This window comes from Thamnophis sirtalis, unplaced genomic scaffold (genome assembly GCF_051295495.1).
Source record: "Thamnophis sirtalis isolate CommonGarterSnake01/CBP01778 unplaced genomic scaffold, rThaSir2_p1.2 scaffold_8, whole genome shotgun sequence".
Lineage (NCBI taxonomy): Eukaryota > Metazoa > Chordata > Lepidosauria > Squamata > Natricidae > Thamnophis > Thamnophis sirtalis.
The window spans coordinates 49,066,298-49,087,887 of record NW_028261388.1 but is presented as its reverse complement, the minus strand read 5'-3'; the positions used below and the strand labels follow the sequence as shown (position 1 = coordinate 49,087,887).

Genomic DNA, 21,590 nt, shown 5'->3' with positions numbered 1-21,590 from the left:
GTGGTGAGACCCCTCCTGAAGAAATCGTCTTTGGACCCATCCATTTTGAGCAACTATCGCCAGTCTCCAACCTTCCCTTTGTAGGGAAGGTTGTTGAGAAAGTGGTGGCCTCGCAACTCCGACGGTCCTTGGATGAAGCCGATTATCTAGACTCTTTTCAGTCGGGTTTCAGGCCTGGTTACAGCACGGAAACTGCTTTGGTCGCGCTGATCGATGATCTCTGGTGAGCCAGGGATAGGGGTCACCCCTCTATCCTTGTGCTTCTTGACCTCTCAGCGGCCTTCGATACCATCGACCATGGTATCCTTCTGCGACGGTTGCGAGAGGTGGGGGTGGGAGGCACCGTTTTGCAGTGGTTCTCCTACCTCTCGGACAGGTCGCAGTCGGTGTTGGTCGGAGGGCAGAGATCGACCCCAAGGCCCCTCAAGTATGGGGTGCCGCAGCGTTTGGTCCTGTCCCCCCTCCTATTTAACATCTACATGAAGCCGCTGGGTGAGATCATACGCCGGCACGGGATTAAGTATCACCAATATGCAGACGATACGCAGCTGTATCTGTCTGCCCCGTGCCAACTCAGCGAAGCAGTAGAAGTGATGTGCCAGTGCCTGGAGGCTGTTAGAGTCTGGATGGGAGCAAACAAGTTGGCACTCAATCCAGACAAGACCAAGTGGCTTCTGATGTTCCCTCCCAAAGATTGTCCAACTGTTCCATCTCTCAAGCTGGGGGGCGAAATTATACGCCCCTCAGAGAGGGTTCGCAATTTGGGAGTCCTCCTGGACCCACAGCTGACTCTAGAACACCATCTGTCGGCTGCGACCAAGGGGGACCTTTGCCCAGGTTCGCCTGGTGCACCAATTGCGACCCTACCTGGATTGGGAGGCCCTTCAGACAGTCACTCACGCCCTTGTGACCTCAAGACTGGATTATTGTAATGCGCTCTACATGGGGCTGCCCTTGAAGAGTGTTCGAAGACTCCAATTAGTCCAGAATGCAGCCGCGCGAGCGATTGTGGGTGCACCAAGATACACCCACGTTACACCTATCCTCCGCGAGCTGCACTGGCTACCTATCAGTCTCCGAATCCGCTTCAAGGTGCTGGTCGCTACCTATAAAGCCCTACATGGCATCGGACCTGGGTACCTGAGAGACCGCCTCCTGCCGATTACCTCTCTCAGACCAATTAGATCGCACAGGTTGGGTCTCCTCCGGATTCCATCTGCCAGCCAATGTCAGCTGGCGACTCCCCGGGGGAGGGCCTTCTCTGTTGCAGCTCCGGCCCTCTGGAACGAGCTCCCTGTTGAGATCCGGATCCTTACTACCCTCCCAGCCTTCCGCAAAGCCACCAAGTCCTGGCTGTTCCAGCAGGCTGGGGGGAGCTGAGAAGCATCTACCTCCACAGAAATTGTGAATGTTGGTTTTGTTTTTAATATGTTGTCTTTGTCTCATTCCCTCCTTTCCCTTGTCTTTTGTGAGCTGCCCGGAGTCCTCCGGGAGTGGGCGGCATACAAGACAAATAAATAAATAAATAAACAAATAAATAAATATACACTAAATACAGCGTTTTGTTATTTAATAAAACCAAAAAGAGTTACCATATTTTTCGAAGTATAAGACACACCAGAGTATAAGACATACAAAGGTTTTGAAGAGGCAGTTTTTTTAAAAAAGTAGGTAGGGATAGAGAGGGAGAGAAAGAGAGAAATACAGTAGGCAGGAAGGGAGAGAAAGAGAGAGAAAGGTAGGTAGGTAAATAAAGGGAGAGAGAGAGAGAGAGAGAGAAATAGAGATAGAGAAATACAGTAGGTAGGTAGGGAGAGGAGAGAGAGGGTAGGTAGGTAGGTAGAAGGATAGAGAGAGAGAAATAGATAGGGATACAAAGAGAGAAATACAGTAGATAGGGAGAGAGTAGGTAGGTTGATAGGTAGAGGGATAGTGAGAGAAATACAGTAGATAGGTAGGGAGAGACGATAGGTAGGTGGAAAGAAATACAGTAGGTAGGGAGAGAGAGAGAGTAGGTAGGTAGATGTTTCCAGATGTATTTATCCATGTGCTGGAGAAGGAAATCGCTGACAATCAGCAGCACCTAAAACTTTGTTTCTGATGGCACAGTACTTGATCAACGTAATTCTCATCAATCAGTTAGAGTGTTTTTGCACTCTGAAAACCTCCCCAAAACGGCATGAAAATGGACCTTTTTTTTTTTTTTAAAGACATGAATAGCCTTGGGGGAACTTGCAGAGTGTTCCTGGGGTTGGTGGGGACAAAAATGAACAAAAAAAGGCCGTTTTTTGCCAAAACAGGTCCGTTTTTTGTCAATACCTTTATGGTGGCTTATAGAGTGCTGTTGGGGGAGGGGCAAAAAAGGCCTGGTTTTTGCTGATTTCTGCCCTCCCCAGCCCCCAGGAGCTCTCTAAAAGCCTCCATAAGGGTATGCAAGGCCATTTTGATGAAGGGGGCGGGGCTTCGGGAGGCACAAATTGCTGTATTCAGTGAATAAGATGCACCCAGATTTCAGCCTCTTTTGAGGAAAAAAGGTGCATCTTATACTCCCAAAATACGGTAAATAAATGTATATATCTAACTAGTAACTGTTAAATTATAGAAATAAAATATATATTTGTGTTTTTTTAGTTGTAGAACAGCTGTATGCCTTACAGTGGATTGAAGAATTAGCAAACCCATCTGGTCTGCTACTTGAATTTCTTCATAATGCTGAAGTAATGAAAATTTCACATGAAAATTTCTATCTACTCAATAATATTTCCCATCTTTTACAAATATTGTTCAATAGGTAAATATTGAAGGAAAATATGCATTTCTCATAAGGATTTTATTAGAGATTATCTTGATTTTTTTCATTATAAATGTATATAAGTGCCTTTATATAAACAATTCTCACCTAAAATAAATACAAATGATTTTTTTGTATTCATATGTATATAAGCCATGTTAATCTTAGAAATTTTGAATTCTTTGTAGATCAAAAGAGAGCGGACGACTTTGGGCTTTAACCATGGCTAAATTGATAAATGCACAAAACTTTGCACCCTGTGAGATTAAAGCACTTTTTGATTCATCTGAGAGGTATGATAGTTAACTGGGAGTGCATGGAAACTATAATTTTTTGTCCTACTATTACAGTGATTAAATCAAGACAGGAAAAAAAGGCAGTACAAAATGTCTTACATTGCAAACAGAAATTATGTTGCCATCACCATTATTGGTCGCAGTCAGAAGAAACTTTATCCTTTTCTGTAGGGCAGTACATGTGTGTGCGTGTGTGTGTGTGTGTGTGTGTATTTTTATATGTGTGTATGTGTATACACACCACACACACATGCATGATAGTAATAGTTGTCTATTGAATCTGAATCTTATATTAACTAATAGGTAACATGCACACATCCCTTCAATTCTCTAATATCCTATATTACTTAAAATTTCTAACCCTAGATCCATAACTTTCGAATAAATGGTGCAGCTGTCCAAAATGTCTTACTTTTTTGAAGTTAAATATGTTTTGTTACTCATAGAGTTCTGTATATAACAATCTCTGTCATCCTGATTTTTTAAATTTATCAATACAAAAATAATTTTATATTGATTCCTTGATTTTCTTTTTCTTGTGAACAGCTTTTTCCCATTAACTGAGGGAAACCTGCATACACTTCAGAATCTGTCTACAGTTTTACCTGACGAAGATAAGGAAGAACTTGTCATTAGGTTCACAGCTAAACTAATGACATGCAATGGAACTGATCTCTTTGGTCCTGAGGGTCAGTGTCTTAAATAATTTCTACAATGCTACATTGAATTGGAATAGGACGTTTAGTGCACATAACAACATTTTTTTGCAATTGATAATTGCAAAACTATTTTAATGGACCTTGTTACTTTACTAGAATAGTCAGTATTCAGTTCTGATCACTAAACACTTTTTTGTTTTCTTATTATACTCAAAGACATTTAATAACATTTATTAAACTAATATTTCACACTGTTCAGGAGCATTTGGATATCTTGGCATTTTAAATTCCTGCTTGAATACTCAAGATACTGATTACGGAGAACTAATGGCTGGAATATTGAAGGTCATTGTATCTTGGCGCAGTGATTATGAAGATAGTTTTCTTTTCAGCTGGTAAATTATTTTTCTTATTTTTCAAAAATAATTCATAGAATAACTAAAATAGGTTTGCTCCCACTTGAATTTTATGTATTTCAATCTATGATTTTAGTCCAATAATTGCAAGCTTGTCTTTTGTATCAGCTTTGACAAACTTGTCCTCTAGAGGTATTCTAGCATTTGAATGCATTTTGTTTTAGAAAAGACATTGTGTGTAACAGGAATAAGAGTGCATCTTAATATACTCTTATTGTTCACAATTATAATGAGTGTTAACACTTTTTAAAAAACTTCTAGAATCAATTATTTTATTACATGTATTCATTTTTCTTATTGGAAGCTGCCATTGCAATATAAAACAACTTAATTGCAGTATATATTTTTGTGCTTTGAGAATGTTGGTTTTCACCAAAGAGAAATAGCTTAATATACCTCATAAGACAAGCTGAGCTGTCCATAAATCAGGTACTGTTTGTGAGAGGTCTTGGTGCTCTCTAAGCTTGATTGTTTGCTTCTAGACGTTTCTTTACCCAACATCATGTTTTTCTTGGTCGGGTATTGAAACATCTGCAAGCAAACAATTAAGCTAAGAGAGCACCAAGAATTCCACAGTGCAGTGCTGAACTGCTGATACTTTTTTGTATTGGAAATACATTTTTGTTCTTTGCATTTTTGTTTGCTTTCAACTTTCTCACCTGAATGTTTTCTTTAGTAAATGAAATCTTGAAAGAAAAAAAATTGAAAGTGTTGGTTGTATTGTAATACAAGCATTTGCCCTTTCATTTTAGTTTAGATTCTAAACATATTCTTAATTTTTTGCCTCAGCAATCTACAAGAAACAAATCCACAGCTGCTTGGTTTAAATATAGAAATGATCCGTTTCATTTCTCTGTTGCTGAAGAAGCCTGTCTCCTTATTGGAGAGTGAATGGGATTTTGTCATGTGCTCTATGCTAGCATGGTTAGAAGTAAGTAACAAACATAAAAAGAATGATATAGTTTCTACATTTAAAGAATTTCACATTCCTTGTAGGAAAATTTTAAAATTTGCTATGAAAAATAATAATTTAATTTAATTGTTTACAGACAACCTGTGAAAACCCAGAGGTCTTTCCTGCTGCCCAGGTTCAAGTTTTTGCTTCTGTTAGCTGTGACCTGAGTGCTTCTCTAAGTGCATACTTCCAGGCAACAACTCCTGAAATTGTTGAAAAATTTCCAAAAAATCTCATGTCTGAATGGCAGGAGTTCTTTTCGGAAGGCATTCATAGCTTGCTTTTGCCTCTGTTGGCAAAAATCACCCGTAAGTTTTTGACGGAGGGTAAATACACAGACAGGCAAGTTTTTGACGGAGGGTAAATACACAGACAGGCAATGTAGAGCCATAACATAAAAATACCTTGACAGGCTATTTAACACGCCAGGATTTTGTTAGTAAATATTTGATTTTAAGATTTGCAGTATAGATTTATATAGGTATATTTTGTGGTTTCTAGGATGATATAAAGAAAAAAATCTGCACATAATTTTCCTTCATAGTTTCCTTCATAGTTTCCATTCTACCATGTTGTTTCAGAATTCTTTGAATGCATTTCAGTTTTTCTATTTCACTGGTGGCATCATGTAAAGCTATTATTTTGAATGTACAACTGAATATTATTAATGGCACTTTAGATGAAAATCATTCTTTATAATTTCTACTTGAATATTTGTTATAATAATTTCAGGCTGTGAATTATCTTGTACCTTCTATACAGGAAAAGAACAAGATGTAATGGAAACATCATTTCAGAACTCCATATTGAAATCTTTAGGTAAAGCTTTAACATATATATCAAAGGATCAGTTACTGAACCACAGGCTTCCTGCCAAATTTGTTGCTGGTCAGAAAACAAATCTCCCTGACAATCTACAGACTTTGTTAAATACTTTTTCTCCGTTATTACTCTTCAGAGCTAGACCTGTTCAAATTGCAGTGTACCACATGCTAAACAAGTAAGTTATTTCCAATTTCCTTAGAGCATGCTGTGATCTAGTTCTTTTTAATTTTCTCAGTATAAGAGATACTTTAAAGCTAAGGAATATAGAAGTACTATCACAATAAAATAGTATATATTTTCTATATACTAATAATTTCTTAATCAACCTAGGTTTTGTTTTCAGTGGAAGATAACAGAACTAGTGATTATAACCTCAAGCCTATATAGTTCAGATTTTTTATGAGCTGGATAGGGTAGTACACTATAGAGATATTTACGACTGTAACCTTTTGAGCTTCCTTTAATAACTTCTTCATAGATATGGTATGTATAAAAATTTGCTGGAGGAGGGAGCAAAATTAAAATTGACTTCTAGTTCATTGTACTCTGAAAGTACACTGATTGTATTCTAGATATGTACAATATGAATCTTATAGGCACCAGTGTGACTCAGTTAATCATCTTGGCCATTGCGTTCCTTGATCTGCCTGGTTTATTTTTCATTCAATAAGAATCTGGCATTCTTCAAAGCCAAACATAAGCATCTAATCTAATATGTATCAGCAGATATATCTTTCTACCTGATAGAAATCCCCACCTCCTGGAATGTAAATAGTATCTAAAATGACTGGTGAATTGGTAGTTTGCGACTGGCCCTGCTCACCAAGGCAACTATTTGATAAAAAACCAAGTTTGTCAGTGTAGTCTTTTAATTAATGTTTTAATATGAAATCATTTTATTATGATTACTTCTCAAAGTCAGATAAATATTTATGCTATAAAAATGTAAATAGGTTCTTCTCATTTCTTTATTTCATATTCTAGGTTAATGTCTGATTTACCTAAATTTGACAACGTGGATCTCAGATCTTATGGTGATGAAGAAGAGGAATTATTATTGTATGTTTCATTTTATATTTACGATGATTTATAGAGCTCCTTATCTGGATGACTTTCGGTCAGTCACTCTCTCCCAGCCCATCCCACTCATAGGATTGTTGTTGGGAAAATAGGAGAAGGGAGATGTGTTGGATATGTTCACCACCTTGAGTTATTTGTAAAAATGATAAAGATGAGATACAAATAAATACATAAATAGTTTCAACTATTTGCCTTGAGGCATTTGTAAAACTAATAAAAGTAAGATACAAATAAATAAATACCACATTTACCCCAAAATAAGACCGGGTCTTATTATCTTTTGGGTCCCAAAATAAGCACTAGGGCTTATTTTTGTGGATGTCTTATTTTTTCCCCCATGTACAAGAGGCCACTGCTTCTGCTTTCTCATGTGGGAGCAGGGAGCCATGTGGTGTGCTACTGCCATCACCACAAGGCAGGGCAGTGGAATTCTCTCACGCAGCCCACACAAGCTTACCTCAGGGCCCCTGCACGCCACCCATGCACCCTTGCTTTGCAGAGGCGGCTCCAGCAGCTCCATCCAGAAAGGTCCAGCATGGCCACAGGCCCACTTCTTTTGCTTGCTTGCAGCCACAACAGAACAGGAGGCCGAAGATCACACCAGTGCCATGACCACGAGGCGATGCGGGGAGTGGAGCTTCTCCATGCACCAGGCTTACTTCAGAACCCCTGCAGCCAGGCCATCCCCTTGTGGCACGGCACCAACACCAGCACACCACTCTGCCTCCTGTTCTGTTGTGGCTGCAGACAAGTAGAAGTGGGCCTGCGGCCAGGCAGGCTCCTGCTGCACATGGCTATTGGTGCTGCCACCATGAGGCAGGTGTTGGAGCATGGATGGCCTGGCTGCAGAGGCCCTGAGGTAATCTGGTGCAAGATGGCTCCCCTACTGCTTGACCACAGCACTGCAAGCAGCCAGATGGAAAGGGCGGCCGGGCGTCTGTGCAGACTCTTAAGTAGGGTTTATTTTGGGGTAGGGCTTATGCACATGTAAAAACATTCCAAGGCATATTTTCGAGCTAGGTCTTATTTTTGGGGAAACAGGGTAGGTTCAACCACTTGCCATGTTTTTGCTACAGTGTTTTTGTTTTTTTTAAGAAACAAAAGTAGAAATTTTTAATATCAGAAGTTAGAAACCAGCGTAGTCGGGTAAAACAAATAATATTTTAGCAATGATGAGTTTTATATATAGGAAAAATCATAACATTAAACATTTTGTAAATTAAGATGTTTATGTAAATAAGTTAAATTCCTGTTACCAAATTCCAGAATGGGCCATGAAATCACGTTTCTGAACATGAATTTAAATCAGATTGAGATTTTTGAAGACTTAATTATATTTTATGTATTAAAAAGGTATGCAATCATCAGTTTGATCACTTATCTTCTAAAGTCCTAGCTCTCTCTCTTTTTAGGCTGGAGGAAATTATGGCCATTAGTCATGGTCACTAGAGACAAATAGAGGAAAAATATTTTATTTGGAAAGAAATATGAGATAAAATAAACCTTCCTTACACTAATGCATTTTGGAACTTCCTGTTGGATATCTGCACATTAAGAAAAGTATGTGCTGTAGAGGAAGATATGAGCTTTTAAACTCATAAATGAAAAGCTATATGTGTGAGAATTATATTAGTCTATATATGGATGTCATGGATGTCCAAGGATTGAAAAGAATAAAATAAAATACTATGTCATGAAAATTACTCCTACTATTACTGAATCTATTTTAAGCAATAAGGGTCTCAATGTATATATATCTGTACTTATGTATATAGAAAAGTTATTTTTTCTACATACAATATTTCCTCCCTTTATTTTATTTAGGTCCCCACCAGCAGCACTTATGACTGTTCTTACCGCTCAGGAAGATTTATTAGAAAACATCCTAGAATGCATTCCAGTAGGAGAATTTGCAGAAATTCAGCCAATGAGTGATGAGTTTTGCCTTATTTTAGGATATCTTCTTACCTGGAAATTAATTCTTTCTTTCTTCAAAGGAGCTTCTTCCCAGGTAAAATTATTTATTTTCCACTCACCATCCTATGAACCCTTCAGATAGCAAATCAGTTCCATTAGAGTGCTGACCTGTGTACCTAAACATTTTCCTATTAGCAATAAAAATAAATTCATTGCAGATTGTTTGGTCAGGAATTAGGAACTAGGAATTTAAAATCAAAAATATTCTTATGTCTAGCCATAAGAGCACGGAAGAAAATTATTCCACACCTAGCAATAGGAAAGCAATATTGAGCTCCTGGAGCTATTTTTATTATTGCCTTGTTGTTAATAATGAAATGTAAACTGATAGACAAATAAAATGAAATAAAAATAAATTTTGATAGGGAGATTTTAAAATAAGATTTGATAGTCTGTCTGTAAACATGACACATAATCTCAAGATGCTTAGAAGATATAAAGGTATGTTGGTATATTATATATGGATGTACAGTTTGTCCATCATCTGTACTCATGGTAGTACCTGACAATTTTACCTGTTGTAAGGAATAAAATGCTACCAATGTTCTCTAGTATGATGTAGTGCTTTTTGCATGGGTCTTTCTACAGGGGCCACAAGGGCTCACTAGGTGCTGAGAGTAGAAATCAAATAAAATGAAAAGTTACTTTTAAATGAACCTTTCTCTATTCCATGAGGGGCTTTAGGGGCATTTTTTAGTAAGAATCCTTATCTTATTGAAATGTTTCATAATTCATGGGAATTATTTTACATGTTATTGTTCCTCCAGCTTCGAGCTCTTTATTCACATTACCTTCGAAGAACTAAGAGTTTGAATAAACTATTATATCACTTGTTCAGGCTTATGCCAGAAAACCCAATTTTTCCTGCATCAACACCAGAACTTTCAAATAAAGATGTAAAAACATATTTTACTGAAGAGCTTGATTTAGACATCAAAGGCAAGTCAAAATATTCTTAATTTTTCTGTATTTCAATATATAAGATATTTTATTTTGTTAGGACTCCTGTAGGGTAGTCATTGTCCTCTAAAATGTTGCCCTATTTTCAGGTAGTTCAATGGCAGAACAAATACCTCCTAAAATATCCTTATTTTATATTGCAGTAATATATGAACAATCAGCACAAAATGGCTGACACTCGATGCTGAATAGGTTCCAGTTAAAGCGGTTTCTTTGATTTGTCAATCCCTGCAGTGTTTTCATAGAATTTTTTTCCCTTTGAAATTCCAAGCTGAAAGAATCTCTGAATGCTTCTATATGGTCACCAACCAATGTTCAAAGCAAATTCTGGGATGATTGCCAAAACTGTCTGTGAATGATTGTGAGGCATATCACTGCCTCTAACCTAGGAAGAAGTCAGAATTCTTAATATGTGCAGTAAAAGGTTAATGCCTCTAAATGTGTTGGAATTCCCAGGCCGTGGGAATGTGGATACCATTTTGAGATATAGGCAACTTGGAATTAAAATAATTTTGAAAGCAATTCTCTAACCTTAGCTTAGAATAAGCCCTAGTGAATTTAGTAATTCAAGTAAGAATGTATACTATTTTACTCACATTACTAAGAAATGGAAATACTTTCACTGAAAGCATGAAACTCCAGCACTTTTTAAACTGGCTTTATTTCTATATTTTTTCCATTTGTCCTATAGACACACTAGCAATGTCCTCACACATTCCACATTTGGCTTGCACTGTCTATTGTATGACCTTAAAAGATTTGCCAGCTATGGTTCGTCTTTGGTGGAACAGCTGTGAGAAGCGAGTCTTCAACATTGTAGATAAATTTACAAGCAAATACGTTAGTGGTATACTGTCTTCCCAAGAAATATCTTCTGTACAGACCAGTACCCAGTTGTTTAATGGCATGACGGTTTGTATCATTATCTTTTTATTATCTCACTGTCTGTATGTACTTGTGTGCATTTCATTGTGTGAGTGCTTGATTAAATACAGTGATACAACTCTTTTCTGAGAGTTGATGGGAAGCACTGAGGTGATCTTAGGGTTGCTCTCAAAATGCAGTGAAATCTGCAACCTAAGCATTCTTCTATGAAGCATTTCTCTTCTAAGAAGTACCTAAATTGATTAAATTAGTAGATTAAAAACAATGCCTTAGAACAGCAGTCTCCAATCTTGTTGGTAACAGGGACCAGTTTTGTGGAAGGCAGTTTTTCTCCTCCGCAGGAGGGGAGGGGGCGCAATCTGGATCCTGTGTATGCACAGTTTCACTCGCCTGCCACTCACCTTCAGCTGTGCAGCCCAGTTCCTAACAGGTCATGGACCAGTACTGGTCTGCAGCCTGGAGATTGGGGAATCCTGCCTTAGAATATATGCAGAAATCTAGGTATTATTGGGTAGCACCTCTCCTTCAAATAATGGCTTATCTTGCAGAAATAAATTCCAGACGACAATACACACGTACCTACAGTATTTGGGATTATTTGATACATGCTTTATTAAATATCTAGATGCAATTAAAAAGAAGCAAAAAAAGTTTATTAGTTAGAGCCCACATTTACTTATAAGAAATAAGTTATGATTACTAAGCATATGAATTATGCTGTGATTTTTCTTCATAGAAAAATTAAGCCTATTCATAACAATACAGAATCCATTCTGCTTTTAAAAACTTTTCAATATAGTATTTACATAAGTATCTAAGCATCTTCTATCTTATAAACGTAAGAATATAAATACATTCGACATTTTTTATCATTTGTATAGATTTGTGTTCTAAACAGTCTTAATGTTAGACTCAGATTATTAATTAAAATATTGAATAGTGCATACAGGTAGTCCTCGGCTTACCCAAATTTTCTGTTGCTAAGTGAAACATTTGCTAAGTGAGCTTTGCCCCATTTTACAACTTCATGCCTCAGTTGTTAAGTAAATCACTGTAGTTGTTAAGTTAGTAACACCATTGTTAAATATATCTGGCTTTCCTTGTCAGGTCACAAAAGGGGATTGCCAAGCGGCTGAATTTTGATCACATGACTATAGGGAGGGTACAATGGTTGTGTGAAAATCTATCATGAGTCACTTTTTTCTGTGCCATTGTAACTTTGAATGGTCACTAAATGAACTGTTGTAAGTTGAAGACTACCTGTATTATGGAATAGAAAGTATAACTGACTATCTGTTAATACTAATTCAGCCTTATTTAACCCAGTTTGAACATCTTTAGGTGGAAATATGTTCACTGTGCTATATTATAAACATGGGTTTCATTGTTGCTTAAAAATAAAATTTGAAAAAAAATCACATACAGGTTGTCCTCACTTAGTAACCATTTATCCAGCAATTCTTCAAAGTTATGACAACATTGAATGAATGGTAAATATGACTGGTCTTTGGAGTTACAGACATTGCAGTGCCCTTGCGGTCATGTGATCAATATTCAGTGACTTGGCAGTACACCTTATGACCACAGTGTACATTTCAACTGTTCTTTCCTATCTCTTCCATCGCTGCCCTTTTAGTTGTGCTGTACTCCCACCTGTTCCTACCAACCTTTGCCATTTTCTTCTTGCTGCTGCTGCCGCCAAGGCATGCCCAGTCAAGGAAGGTGTTGGGTCTTGCATGGCCTCCATGAAGCCTTGTAAAGCTTTAGGAAGGCAACACAAGGATTAACCACTACCTCAGCTGGGTAGAAGGAAAATAGCAAAAGTCAGTGGCAGGGGTAAGGGGGTAGATCGCAGGGCAACCAAAAGGACAGAGATGGGGCAGGAAATAGATGAATGGAGTTGAAGTTCAAAGTCAGACAAGGCAGCAAAAATGAAAGGAGACCCTTATCTAACTACTTCAACTGGAACTGCCATCACTAAAAGGTAGGGTCATGTGATGGTTGACCCAATGACTACTTTGCTTAGTGATGGAAATGTCAGTCCCAATTAGGGTCATTAAGCTAGATCTTGAAAGTAAACAGTAGGATTGAAACATTGTTGCTAAAATAAATGGTAACATTTTTGTTTTTACAGGTAAAAGCTCGATCTGCCACTCGAGAAGTCATTGCTACTTACTCCGTTGATGATATATTCATTGAACTGATTATACAGCTTCCCCCAAATTATCCTTTGGGCTCCATAGCTGTAGAGAGTGGGAAAAGGGTTGGTGTAGCAGTTCAGCAATGGCGCAATTGGATGCTGCAGCTTAGCACCTACCTCACTCATCAGGTACTTTTTCATATACAGTCTTGATTCTGGTCATATGAATTAGATCTGCTCTAAATAAGGTACTTGAACTACTTGAAAGGTTAAAAAAATTGTCTGTGACTCAAAGCAGTACTTGTTGGACAGTTTATAAAGCAGTTGCATTCTTTCCAGATCACATACCATATTTTTTGGACTATAAGGCGCTCTGGACTATAAGACACACCTAGCTTTTGGGGAGGAAAACAAAAAAATCTGCCTCCCAGCAATTTGCCCCCTTGCAGAAAACAGCAAACAGCCTGGTCAGCTTCAGCACAGCCTGATTTAGCACAAGCAGCTAATTGGCGGTTGGATCCGCCTCCCGAAATACGGACAATCAGCTGTTCCAGGCTGCAGGGATCGCTGCCTCCGTGGCACCCCATTTTCGGCCTCCATGCGTCCCATTCGGCGTCAACAATCCCTGCTGTCTAGAATGGGCCAAAAACGGGTCGTGCAGAGGCCAAAAAGGGGCGCGTGGAGGAGGCAGTGATCCCTGAAGCCTAAAACAGCTTATTGTCAGTATTCTGGGAGGCCGATCCAACCGCCAATCAGCTGCCCGTGCTAAATCAGGCTATGCTGAAGTTGACCAGGCTGTTTGCTGCAAGGAGGCAAATTGCTGAGAGAAGAGGTGGGTGGACGGGGCTTCGGCAACATTTGCTCTAAAAGCCGTACAGACATTTCCACGCACTTTTTTTTGGGGGGGGGGGTGTGCATCTTATAGTCCGAAAAATATGGTAACTGATCTTCAGTGCTGCAACAATATCCCAGGAAAGTATATAGTAGATCAAATTGATTATTCAACACATCAACACTACATAAAAATCTTACTGTATATATTATATATTCTGTTATGAATGCATTACATGCATTAACAGGAAATTGTAAACAATAAGATGGAAAATTGGGATAAAAATTTCACTGAATTGTGAAATGCATTATTTTCCCAACAGAATGGAAGCATTATGGAAGGGCTAGCATTGTGGAAAAACAATGTAGATAAACGATTTGAGGGCGTTGAAGACTGCATGATCTGTTTCTCAGTTATACATGGCTCCAACTACTCCCTCCCCAAAAAAGCTTGCAGAACATGCAAGAAAAAGTTCCATTCAGCCTGCCTGGTAAGTATCTTAACTAGTTATTATTTCTGAAGGAAAACAAGTCTAAAATGTATATGGCTTTAAGGTTACTAGTATTCATATGAACATTTAATAAATAGCTTAATAAAATAGTTTGTTAATTTTGTCTAGGGAGCTTTTAAGCAAATTGTAGGAGCCTTTAAATTGAAATGATTTGCTGTTTTCGGAGGGGCAATAGAAGTTTTTATTTTTCAGGGTTTTTTTTATACCTTCGATGTAGATCAGAGCTTAAAGGAAACTGGTTTGTGAAAAAGAGTTTCTATTTCATGGAGTGGCCTAGTATTGTAATGAAAATACTTCATTACAAATAGCACTTAATATTTATCTTTAGAGATAGATTTAAAGATGCCATAAAGTATTCAATCTTGACTGGCTAGTGTTTAATTGTAAATAGTAAATGCTAGGCTATTCTTAATATTTGCTTTCTAAATTTCTCTAGTACAAATGGTTTACATCTAGCAACAAATCCACTTGCCCTCTTTGCCGAGAGACTTTCTTCTGATACACATCATTTTTCTGCTTCAGTGAGCCTAAAGAAGCAATTGAAAACCACCATATTTGGACCGAGCAGTAAAACCTTAATTTTTTCCCCTTACAATAAAAAGTTCAAACAGACTGATCATTTATTAGTATTACTTACTATCTTTGCTTTAAAATATTCAGATATGAAATGTTGAAATGGGTGACATGTAAGTTTTTGACCTCTAGCTGTTTCGTAGTATATTCTGTTTTACATAAGTCCTGTTAAGGTCAAAAGATGTTTAGCAGCATGAAGAGCAGTTTAATAGTTTGTTCAATTAGAGAACATGATTAGAATTGGTGTTAAGGTTCAAAATGAGAGTGATATACACATGCTAGGGATACCCACATATGCACCTGTGGTACTGATCCTTAAACTGTATGTTGAATTTGAAGTAGCGGCAAACAATATTTCAACCAGCTAGTGCAACTTACAGCAGTTGCTAATGCTGTAGTAGGGAACAGTGATGTGCAAATTTTTTTGAATTTAAACAGTCAAGTTTGAAACGGTTCCAATCATATTTTATCTATTGATATTCTAAACCTGAGACACTGTGTGTGAAACTGAGTTATTTCAAAGTTGAAACAGCTGTTTTTACTTAAAAATTTCACGTGCTTATTCTTATTTTTATAAAGCCAACATGAAATACCAATAAGTATTCTAAACTTGAAACATTTCTCGTAACTTTGAAAAAGCGATTTCAAACTTGAAATAGCTATTCCATGAAGTTCATCATTCAGAATCTCAGATGATAAAAAGAAGCAACTTAGGACAACAGCCACAATTTCTCTACTAGATATCTATATGATAGGAATGTAACAGTTTATGCAGTATTTTATTGCAGTACTCCAAGTAAAATGTTTACTTTATTGTCAAAATTTTGATTTTACACATATGGAAATAATATGCATATTTTTGAATTAAGATATGTTAATGTGTACTTGTTGACAACATCTAGGATCTAACCTTAATTAAATGTAACACATTAATCCAAGATAGCATTTTAAAGCAAAGAGTTTACTATATGAAGATTCCTCCAGAAGCCAGCTTCAGGATTTGTAGAATTTCAGAACTGAGAGATATTCCCTCCCTGCTTGTCTGGAAATTACTTTACTGCCATTTAAACCACATTCCTGCAATATTTTAATAATTTCATCTGCAATTTAAAACAAGAGATTATCATTTACTTTAGAACCATCAACTAACTTTACTGTTAACCTAACTGAATCTTTGGGGTGGGTGGGAAGAGATGACAGTGCACTGGAGCCTTTTCCATGTATTTTACCTCTATATAATAAAAAGTTAGCCTATTTCTTTAAATCTTAATAGCCTGTCATGACTACAACCTTGTGTATTCAGTGCAGGATAAATAAGTTAATCTACCCAATGTATGAATGTCAGAAAACTAGTCCCTGTGCTTTATTTCATTTTATAATTTCTCTCTACATTTAAAAGGGAATCTATAGTAATATAGATAATAAAGCTCCTGCATCTACTACAATCAATTTTTTACCCAGGACTTAAAGATTATACATAATTATTAAAAAGTATTTTGCACGACAACCACCCCAATATTTTAGAAGAAATTGAGATATGGCTACCTGGATTATTTTCTTTAATTGTAACTAAATAAAACAATCCTCTTGCCGATAGTAAGTCTGACACAAGTGGAAAGAGTCTATCCATAACCTCTCTGCCATTTTTACCTCCAGCCCAGGCTGCCTCTAGTCCATGAGTTTGTATCTAGAACAAATAAAATATGGAAAATTGAGCTGAAAGGTCATACAGAGAGTAGACTTGTTCAAAGTTATTTCAAAAGACAGGGCAAGGAGAAATAATAATGCATATTTCTATTAGACATTACACATATTTAAGAATTTTCTCCAGTTCTTGTTCTGTGTTTCTTGGGAAGATTCTTCTTCAGTTGTTAGATGCTGCAATAGTGGATTTTTTCAATGGATAGGGAACTAGATTAGATCATCTTCAAGATATAGTCAATGATTATATTCTATGCTTCTATGGAATTGGGATTAAACCACAAATATCAAAAGATGTAGAAACAAGCAAAAGCATCGGTGAAGGATAATGTTCTATATGTAAGTAGTTATTTAAAATGCAAAAGCTGGAGTGTGAAATAATTTCCAACTAATCGATCTTTTTCAATACTAGTGATACTTTATAGAAGCTGTAAATTATTGGTAATTGGTAAATTGTTAATTGGTATTCTTAAATCTCATGATCATACCTCAGCAGAAGGGGTTACCACATAAGGTGGGTTAAATAACAGCAAATCAACTTTTCCATGTAATCGTGGCGACAATCCTGTTACCTGAACATAAAAATATTAGCATTTATGTAATGCATACCATTATGCAGGTTCACTACAAAATATATTGAAAGACACAGATTCCTTTTTACAGATGCATAATCTAATTCAAAGAAGAAACAAGGAAGAAAGTGAAAAGCAGGTATTGGGAGAGATTTTACCAAGCATATAAATTTTGCCAGGCATCTTATTCCCAAACCACTTGTCTACCAGTGCTTATTACAGGAAAACTACAATGTTTAAAATATATCTATTCAATAACAGCTTTCTGGTCTTTAAGTTTAATAAAATTAAAATTTATCATGTAGCCTAAAATGGTTTATTATCCATTATATAATGGATAAAAGACCCTGCATATAATAACTTTTTCCTATCATTCACATGCTTTAGATAGCTCTACTGCTAAGAAGTTTCACTCATTCTACACCCAAGCTAGAATACAGAGGTACCAAACAACAATAACATTATTCAAGCTAACATACAGCGAGTCACTTGAAAACAGAGCAGCACAGATCACAACTTGTATTATAAAATCAGCTGTGTTGTGGCCTGCCGCTGGCCCCTCCAGCAGCCAAATCAGAGGAGGAGGAGCATGGGAGTCGGGGTCAGCATAAAGGCAACCTGAGAGCTCCAGAGGGGGAGGAGGGAATGGAGCTGGCAGAAAGAGAGACAGAAGCGAAGTCTGGGCTGTCCGTCAGGCCTCAAATGAAGTCAACAGCCCCAAGGTCTGGAGGTGGCTGATGAGGAAGTGGAGGAACAACTGGGTCCAGTGCCTGACACACAGATGCACAGAAGGCAGAGGAGGAGAGCAGTGGAAATCTGTGCGCTGATCCTTGGGAAAGAAGAGCCACCGCTACTAGCAAAGCCTCACTCTAGCTCTGGGGATAAATGCAGGGGGAGGAGATGAATAGATGTGGCAGGCAGCTATTCATCTTCCTGCTGGACTGACTTGTTAGCCTGCAGTGAGAGAGAAACTTTTTGCCAGGGCTGCTGGCACTCCTAATAAAGTAATATTTGAGTTAACTTCAGAGGGTTTGTCGTGTTTGGGGAACTGGGTCAGAACAAGCTGACTAGTACAGTCAAGCAGAAGAGCTCCATTACTTCTAGACATTCATGTTATAAATAGCCATTCTTACCCTAAAATGTAACATAAACAATGTTTGAATATTGATAATGTTTTCAAATTTGTTGACCAAAACAATTAATTATAATTTGTCTTACCAGGTCAGTAATTACTGGCTGAATGTGAACACTATTTTCTCTAGCTGTCTCTACTGTGCATAGACCAGCCACAGGGTTGATATCAGTACACCTGTATGCACAAAATTATATTTTAGTAAACAAAAGCTATCTTTGGTTACCTTAGAAAATAATTGGTCAAATATAATTTTGATCAGATATTTGATTGCACTGCCATCTTGAGTTTTCTGATGCCTTCCACAGATACCCCCCGTTTCTTGAAATACGCAAGTCCTTGGTTAACAACCACTTGTTCAGTGATCAAGAGGCATGGTTTCGTATGCTGCCTGCATCTCACGGATAACACTTTTCTTATCTGCACAGTCTGGTTTCTGGCATACTGCAGACCAATACAGTCTGCAGACCAGGGGTTGGGGACTCCTGATTTGCAACAGCACTAAAATTGGAAATTATGACTGATTTTCAAAGTTCCAACCATCTGATTCAGTGTAATGCCTTTTATGTGCTATACCTTAAATGTACACGACTGCATGTCAGAAAGTGCTACTGTATACATATGGAGGACACATTAAAGCAGATAAATATTGGTTTCTAAAACAACAGTGAAACACAAGCAACAGTTCTTAACTGAGCCATTATCTTGTAGAACTGTCAGATATACTATTTAACACCAAATTGTATTTCTTTTATCTAATGTTTTTTCCTGAGTGAATAATTATATCATTGACATAATCCAAATTTACATTTAATAATAGTTCATATTCACATTCCAAAGATTATGCTGCATTATTTAAATAACAAAAATTATGTATCAGAAGCACCTTATTTCTTGCTTACTTATATAACTCAACTGGCATATAAATACTTACATGTAAAATGCTTTGGATCCAACAATTGAAGCTAAAAAAGTTGAAACTACTCCAGATCCAGATCCTACTTCAAGGCATATATCAATGCTAAATGAATAATAGTTCAGAGATTAAAATGAGAATTACAATGTAACATGCAAAACATACATGGTTTAATGTATACATTTTTGAACTATCAGTTTTCAAATTAAAAATTAGATCCAGAAGTCAATGAATGATGTCAGTTATAAGTTTAATAAATGTAATCTGAAACTCTAAAATAATTACAAGATCCAATCTGGGTCAACCTCTGGTTCCAGTGACTGACTCAGATTGAATTTTGCAACATTATCCTGGGACAAGTATGGGATAAGAGCTGAGGTGGCGCAGTGGTTAGGGTGCTGTATTGCAGGCCACTTCAGCTGACTGTTATCTGCAGTTCAGCGGTTCAAATCTCACTGGCTCAAGGTTGACTCTGCCTTCCATCCTTCCGAGGTGGGTAAAATGAGGACCCAGACTATGGGGGCGATATGCTGACTCTGTAAATCGCTTATGGAGGGCTGAAAGCCCTATGAAGCGGTATATAAGTCTAACTGCTATTGCTATATTTGCTTTCATTTGTAAAAAGTCATTGCCATAATTATAATTTAAATTAAATAACTATTTTTGTATGCTTCCCAGACCTGTTCAGTGTTGGGTGGCATCCAACCTTTAATAAATTATTGTATTATTATCATTATTCAACTTTGCTGATTTCTCAGATTGATTAAATTCTACCTGCAATGCTATTTTACACATCAATAAGGAAGCACGTTATATTTACGGATAACCTATGCCTAGAGGCTTTATAGATTTTATTCTATTTCTGTCTCGATTTTATTTGGACATTAATATTTTAGATATGCTTATTTGCTTTATTCTTAGTCCCTGCAGCTAGGTGCAGTTCTAGCAGAATCAAGCAGTTGCGTGTGCGCGCACACACACACACACACACACCCTTTCTTTATAAAGTTCATCTGAATTCTTCTCAGCAAAAAATATTTTCTGTCACTTGATGCAATAATGGCCAAAGAATTTTTCTGCAACAGAACAGAATGCAGTATGTACAGTAGATGGTATTTGCAGCATACTACTTTGCAAAAGATACAGATAACAGGTCACAAGTTAACCAGAAAGTTTATACATTATGGTGAGTTCTATGTTATTTAATAGATTACAAAAACCTCCTTTTAAGTGAATTGGATTCCATGTAGCTTCTTTGTCCAGTCTTTCCCCATCCCCTTTTCTGTCAAGCCCTGCCTTTTCCAGATGGTTTCCCTGTCAAATGTTCGTCCCTGACGAACCCTATTTTAGCTTTTCAAGACCAATGATAACTGGCTGGTCTATTTACATATATGATGAGTACCAGTTTAATTCTCAGGGACGTTCATTTCTAGCTGTTTTTATTTTATTTAAAAAAAAGCGGTTGATTCAATGTGCACACCTCAGGCCAAGTTTACACATTTCATTAAAATCGACTATGTAAATTGCAATGCGCAGCAATGTTTCCTATCGCGCCCTTGCCAAGCCCGCCCGTGCGCAGTTCCCTGAACTCTTCTCTTGCTTGCGCAACGCCGCCGATCGCCGCCTCACCCGGAGCTTCTCAGAGCTTCGGCATCCTGCTCGAGAGCGTCTAGCAGCAAGTAAGTGTCTTCGGCGGGCTCATAAACCGCGCTGAAGGGACCCTCTGGACCCACGTGCTGGTGCCGCGGGGTTGGGATCATCACCGCCGCGGTTTTTCTCTTGGCCCCGAAGGTGAGCCTGAAGCAGCCATAGACTGCAAAACAAAACCAAAAAACAATATTTCTTTATTCCCGACTTCGCGAATCGCACGCCTCGGCCAAGAGAAAGAAGGAAAGCCGGCCCCCCGCTCCTTTCACGCCTGCGCTTGGTCAGAAATGCCCAATGATCGAGGCAGAGACACTTAAAGCCCGCCCCTTCCAAGGAACAGTAGCCACCGATTCGTCGCTCTTAGAGATGGAAAGGTCGCGTGCAGTTAATAGCTGCTGTTCAGGCTCGCTCTTTGAGAGAAGTTCCCTTATCTGTCGTGTAGCAGTTTTATTTGTTTTTATTTACTTATATGCCATTTTTTAAATTATTTTTATAAATGACTCAAGGCAGCAAACATACCAACAACACATTGTGATGGGTTGGGCTGAGAAAGAACCAACTGCTGGCACAGTGGCTATTTCTCCAAGCACTAGGACCAGGATTTTAATACAACTCTAGTGTGCTAGTGTGTCTGTTACATTGCTACTAGTGTTTATTTAGGAGCCTTGGATTTGTGTGTGTTTGTGTGTGTAATGGATTGTGAAGTTTGGTGGGATTTTTTT

General features: G+C 37.7%; 2 protein-coding genes across 4 annotated transcripts in view; one reads left to right on the top strand and one right to left on the bottom strand.

Annotated features, from left to right (window-relative positions):
• The window catches only part of LTN1 (listerin E3 ubiquitin protein ligase 1), a 38,039-nt gene extending 23,100 nt beyond the window's left edge, over nt 1-14,939 (top strand). For both annotated transcript variants that reach the window (XM_014072990.2, XM_087721563.1), the window contains 14 exons: nt 2,632-2,791; nt 2,980-3,084; nt 3,634-3,776; nt 4,006-4,141; nt 4,952-5,093; nt 5,212-5,425; nt 5,880-6,117; nt 6,927-7,001; nt 8,847-9,033; nt 9,767-9,938; nt 10,651-10,871; nt 12,979-13,173; nt 14,139-14,306; nt 14,764-14,939. In XM_014072990.2, coding sequence (XP_013928465.2) covers nt 2,632-2,791; nt 2,980-3,084; nt 3,634-3,776; nt 4,006-4,141; nt 4,952-5,093; nt 5,212-5,425; nt 5,880-6,117; nt 6,927-7,001; nt 8,847-9,033; nt 9,767-9,938; nt 10,651-10,871; nt 12,979-13,173; nt 14,139-14,306; nt 14,764-14,826 — 2,219 coding nt within the window. In that variant the 3' untranslated portion in view covers nt 14,827-14,939. The remainder of the gene's footprint in view (nt 1-2,631; nt 2,792-2,979; nt 3,085-3,633; nt 3,777-4,005; nt 4,142-4,951; nt 5,094-5,211; nt 5,426-5,879; nt 6,118-6,926; nt 7,002-8,846; nt 9,034-9,766; nt 9,939-10,650; nt 10,872-12,978; nt 13,174-14,138; nt 14,307-14,763) is intronic.
• Nucleotides 14,940-15,660: 721 nt separating this feature from the next.
• Nucleotides 15,661-21,065, bottom strand: HEMK2 (HemK methyltransferase 2, ETF1 glutamine and histone H4 lysine). Of its 2 annotated transcripts, none has more exons than XM_087721565.1 (6): nt 20,851-21,065; nt 19,240-19,326; nt 18,392-18,482; nt 17,090-17,173; nt 16,446-16,587; nt 15,661-16,000 (listed from the first exon to the last, which is right to left on the bottom strand). In XM_087721565.1, the coding sequence occupies exons 1-6, from the start codon at nt 20,979-20,981 to the stop codon at nt 15,894-15,896; spliced, it is 642 nt and encodes a 213-aa protein (XP_087577691.1). In that variant the 5' UTR covers nt 20,982-21,065; the 3' UTR covers nt 15,661-15,893. The 2 variants fall into 2 exon arrangements, with proteins under 2 accessions (XP_087577691.1, XP_087577690.1); XM_087721564.1 differs by having other exon boundaries at nt 20,702-20,852.
• Nucleotides 21,066-21,590: the final 525 nt, after the last annotated feature.

Bases quoted from the DNA above. Each gene is read 5' to 3' on its own strand.
- HEMK2 (XM_087721565.1), bottom strand. From the start codon at position 20,981: ATGATCCCAACCCCGCGGCACCAGCACGTGGGTCCAGAGGGTCCCTTC. The intron at 19,327-20,850 runs GTGAGGCGGCGA...TTATTCATTTAG, and splicing joins GAAGCTCTGAGAAGCTCCGG to CATTGATATATGCCTTGAAG. The intron at 16,588-17,089 runs GTATGATCATGA...TATTTGTTCTAG, and splicing joins TGGTAACCCCTTCTGCTGAG to ATACAAACTCATGGACTAGA.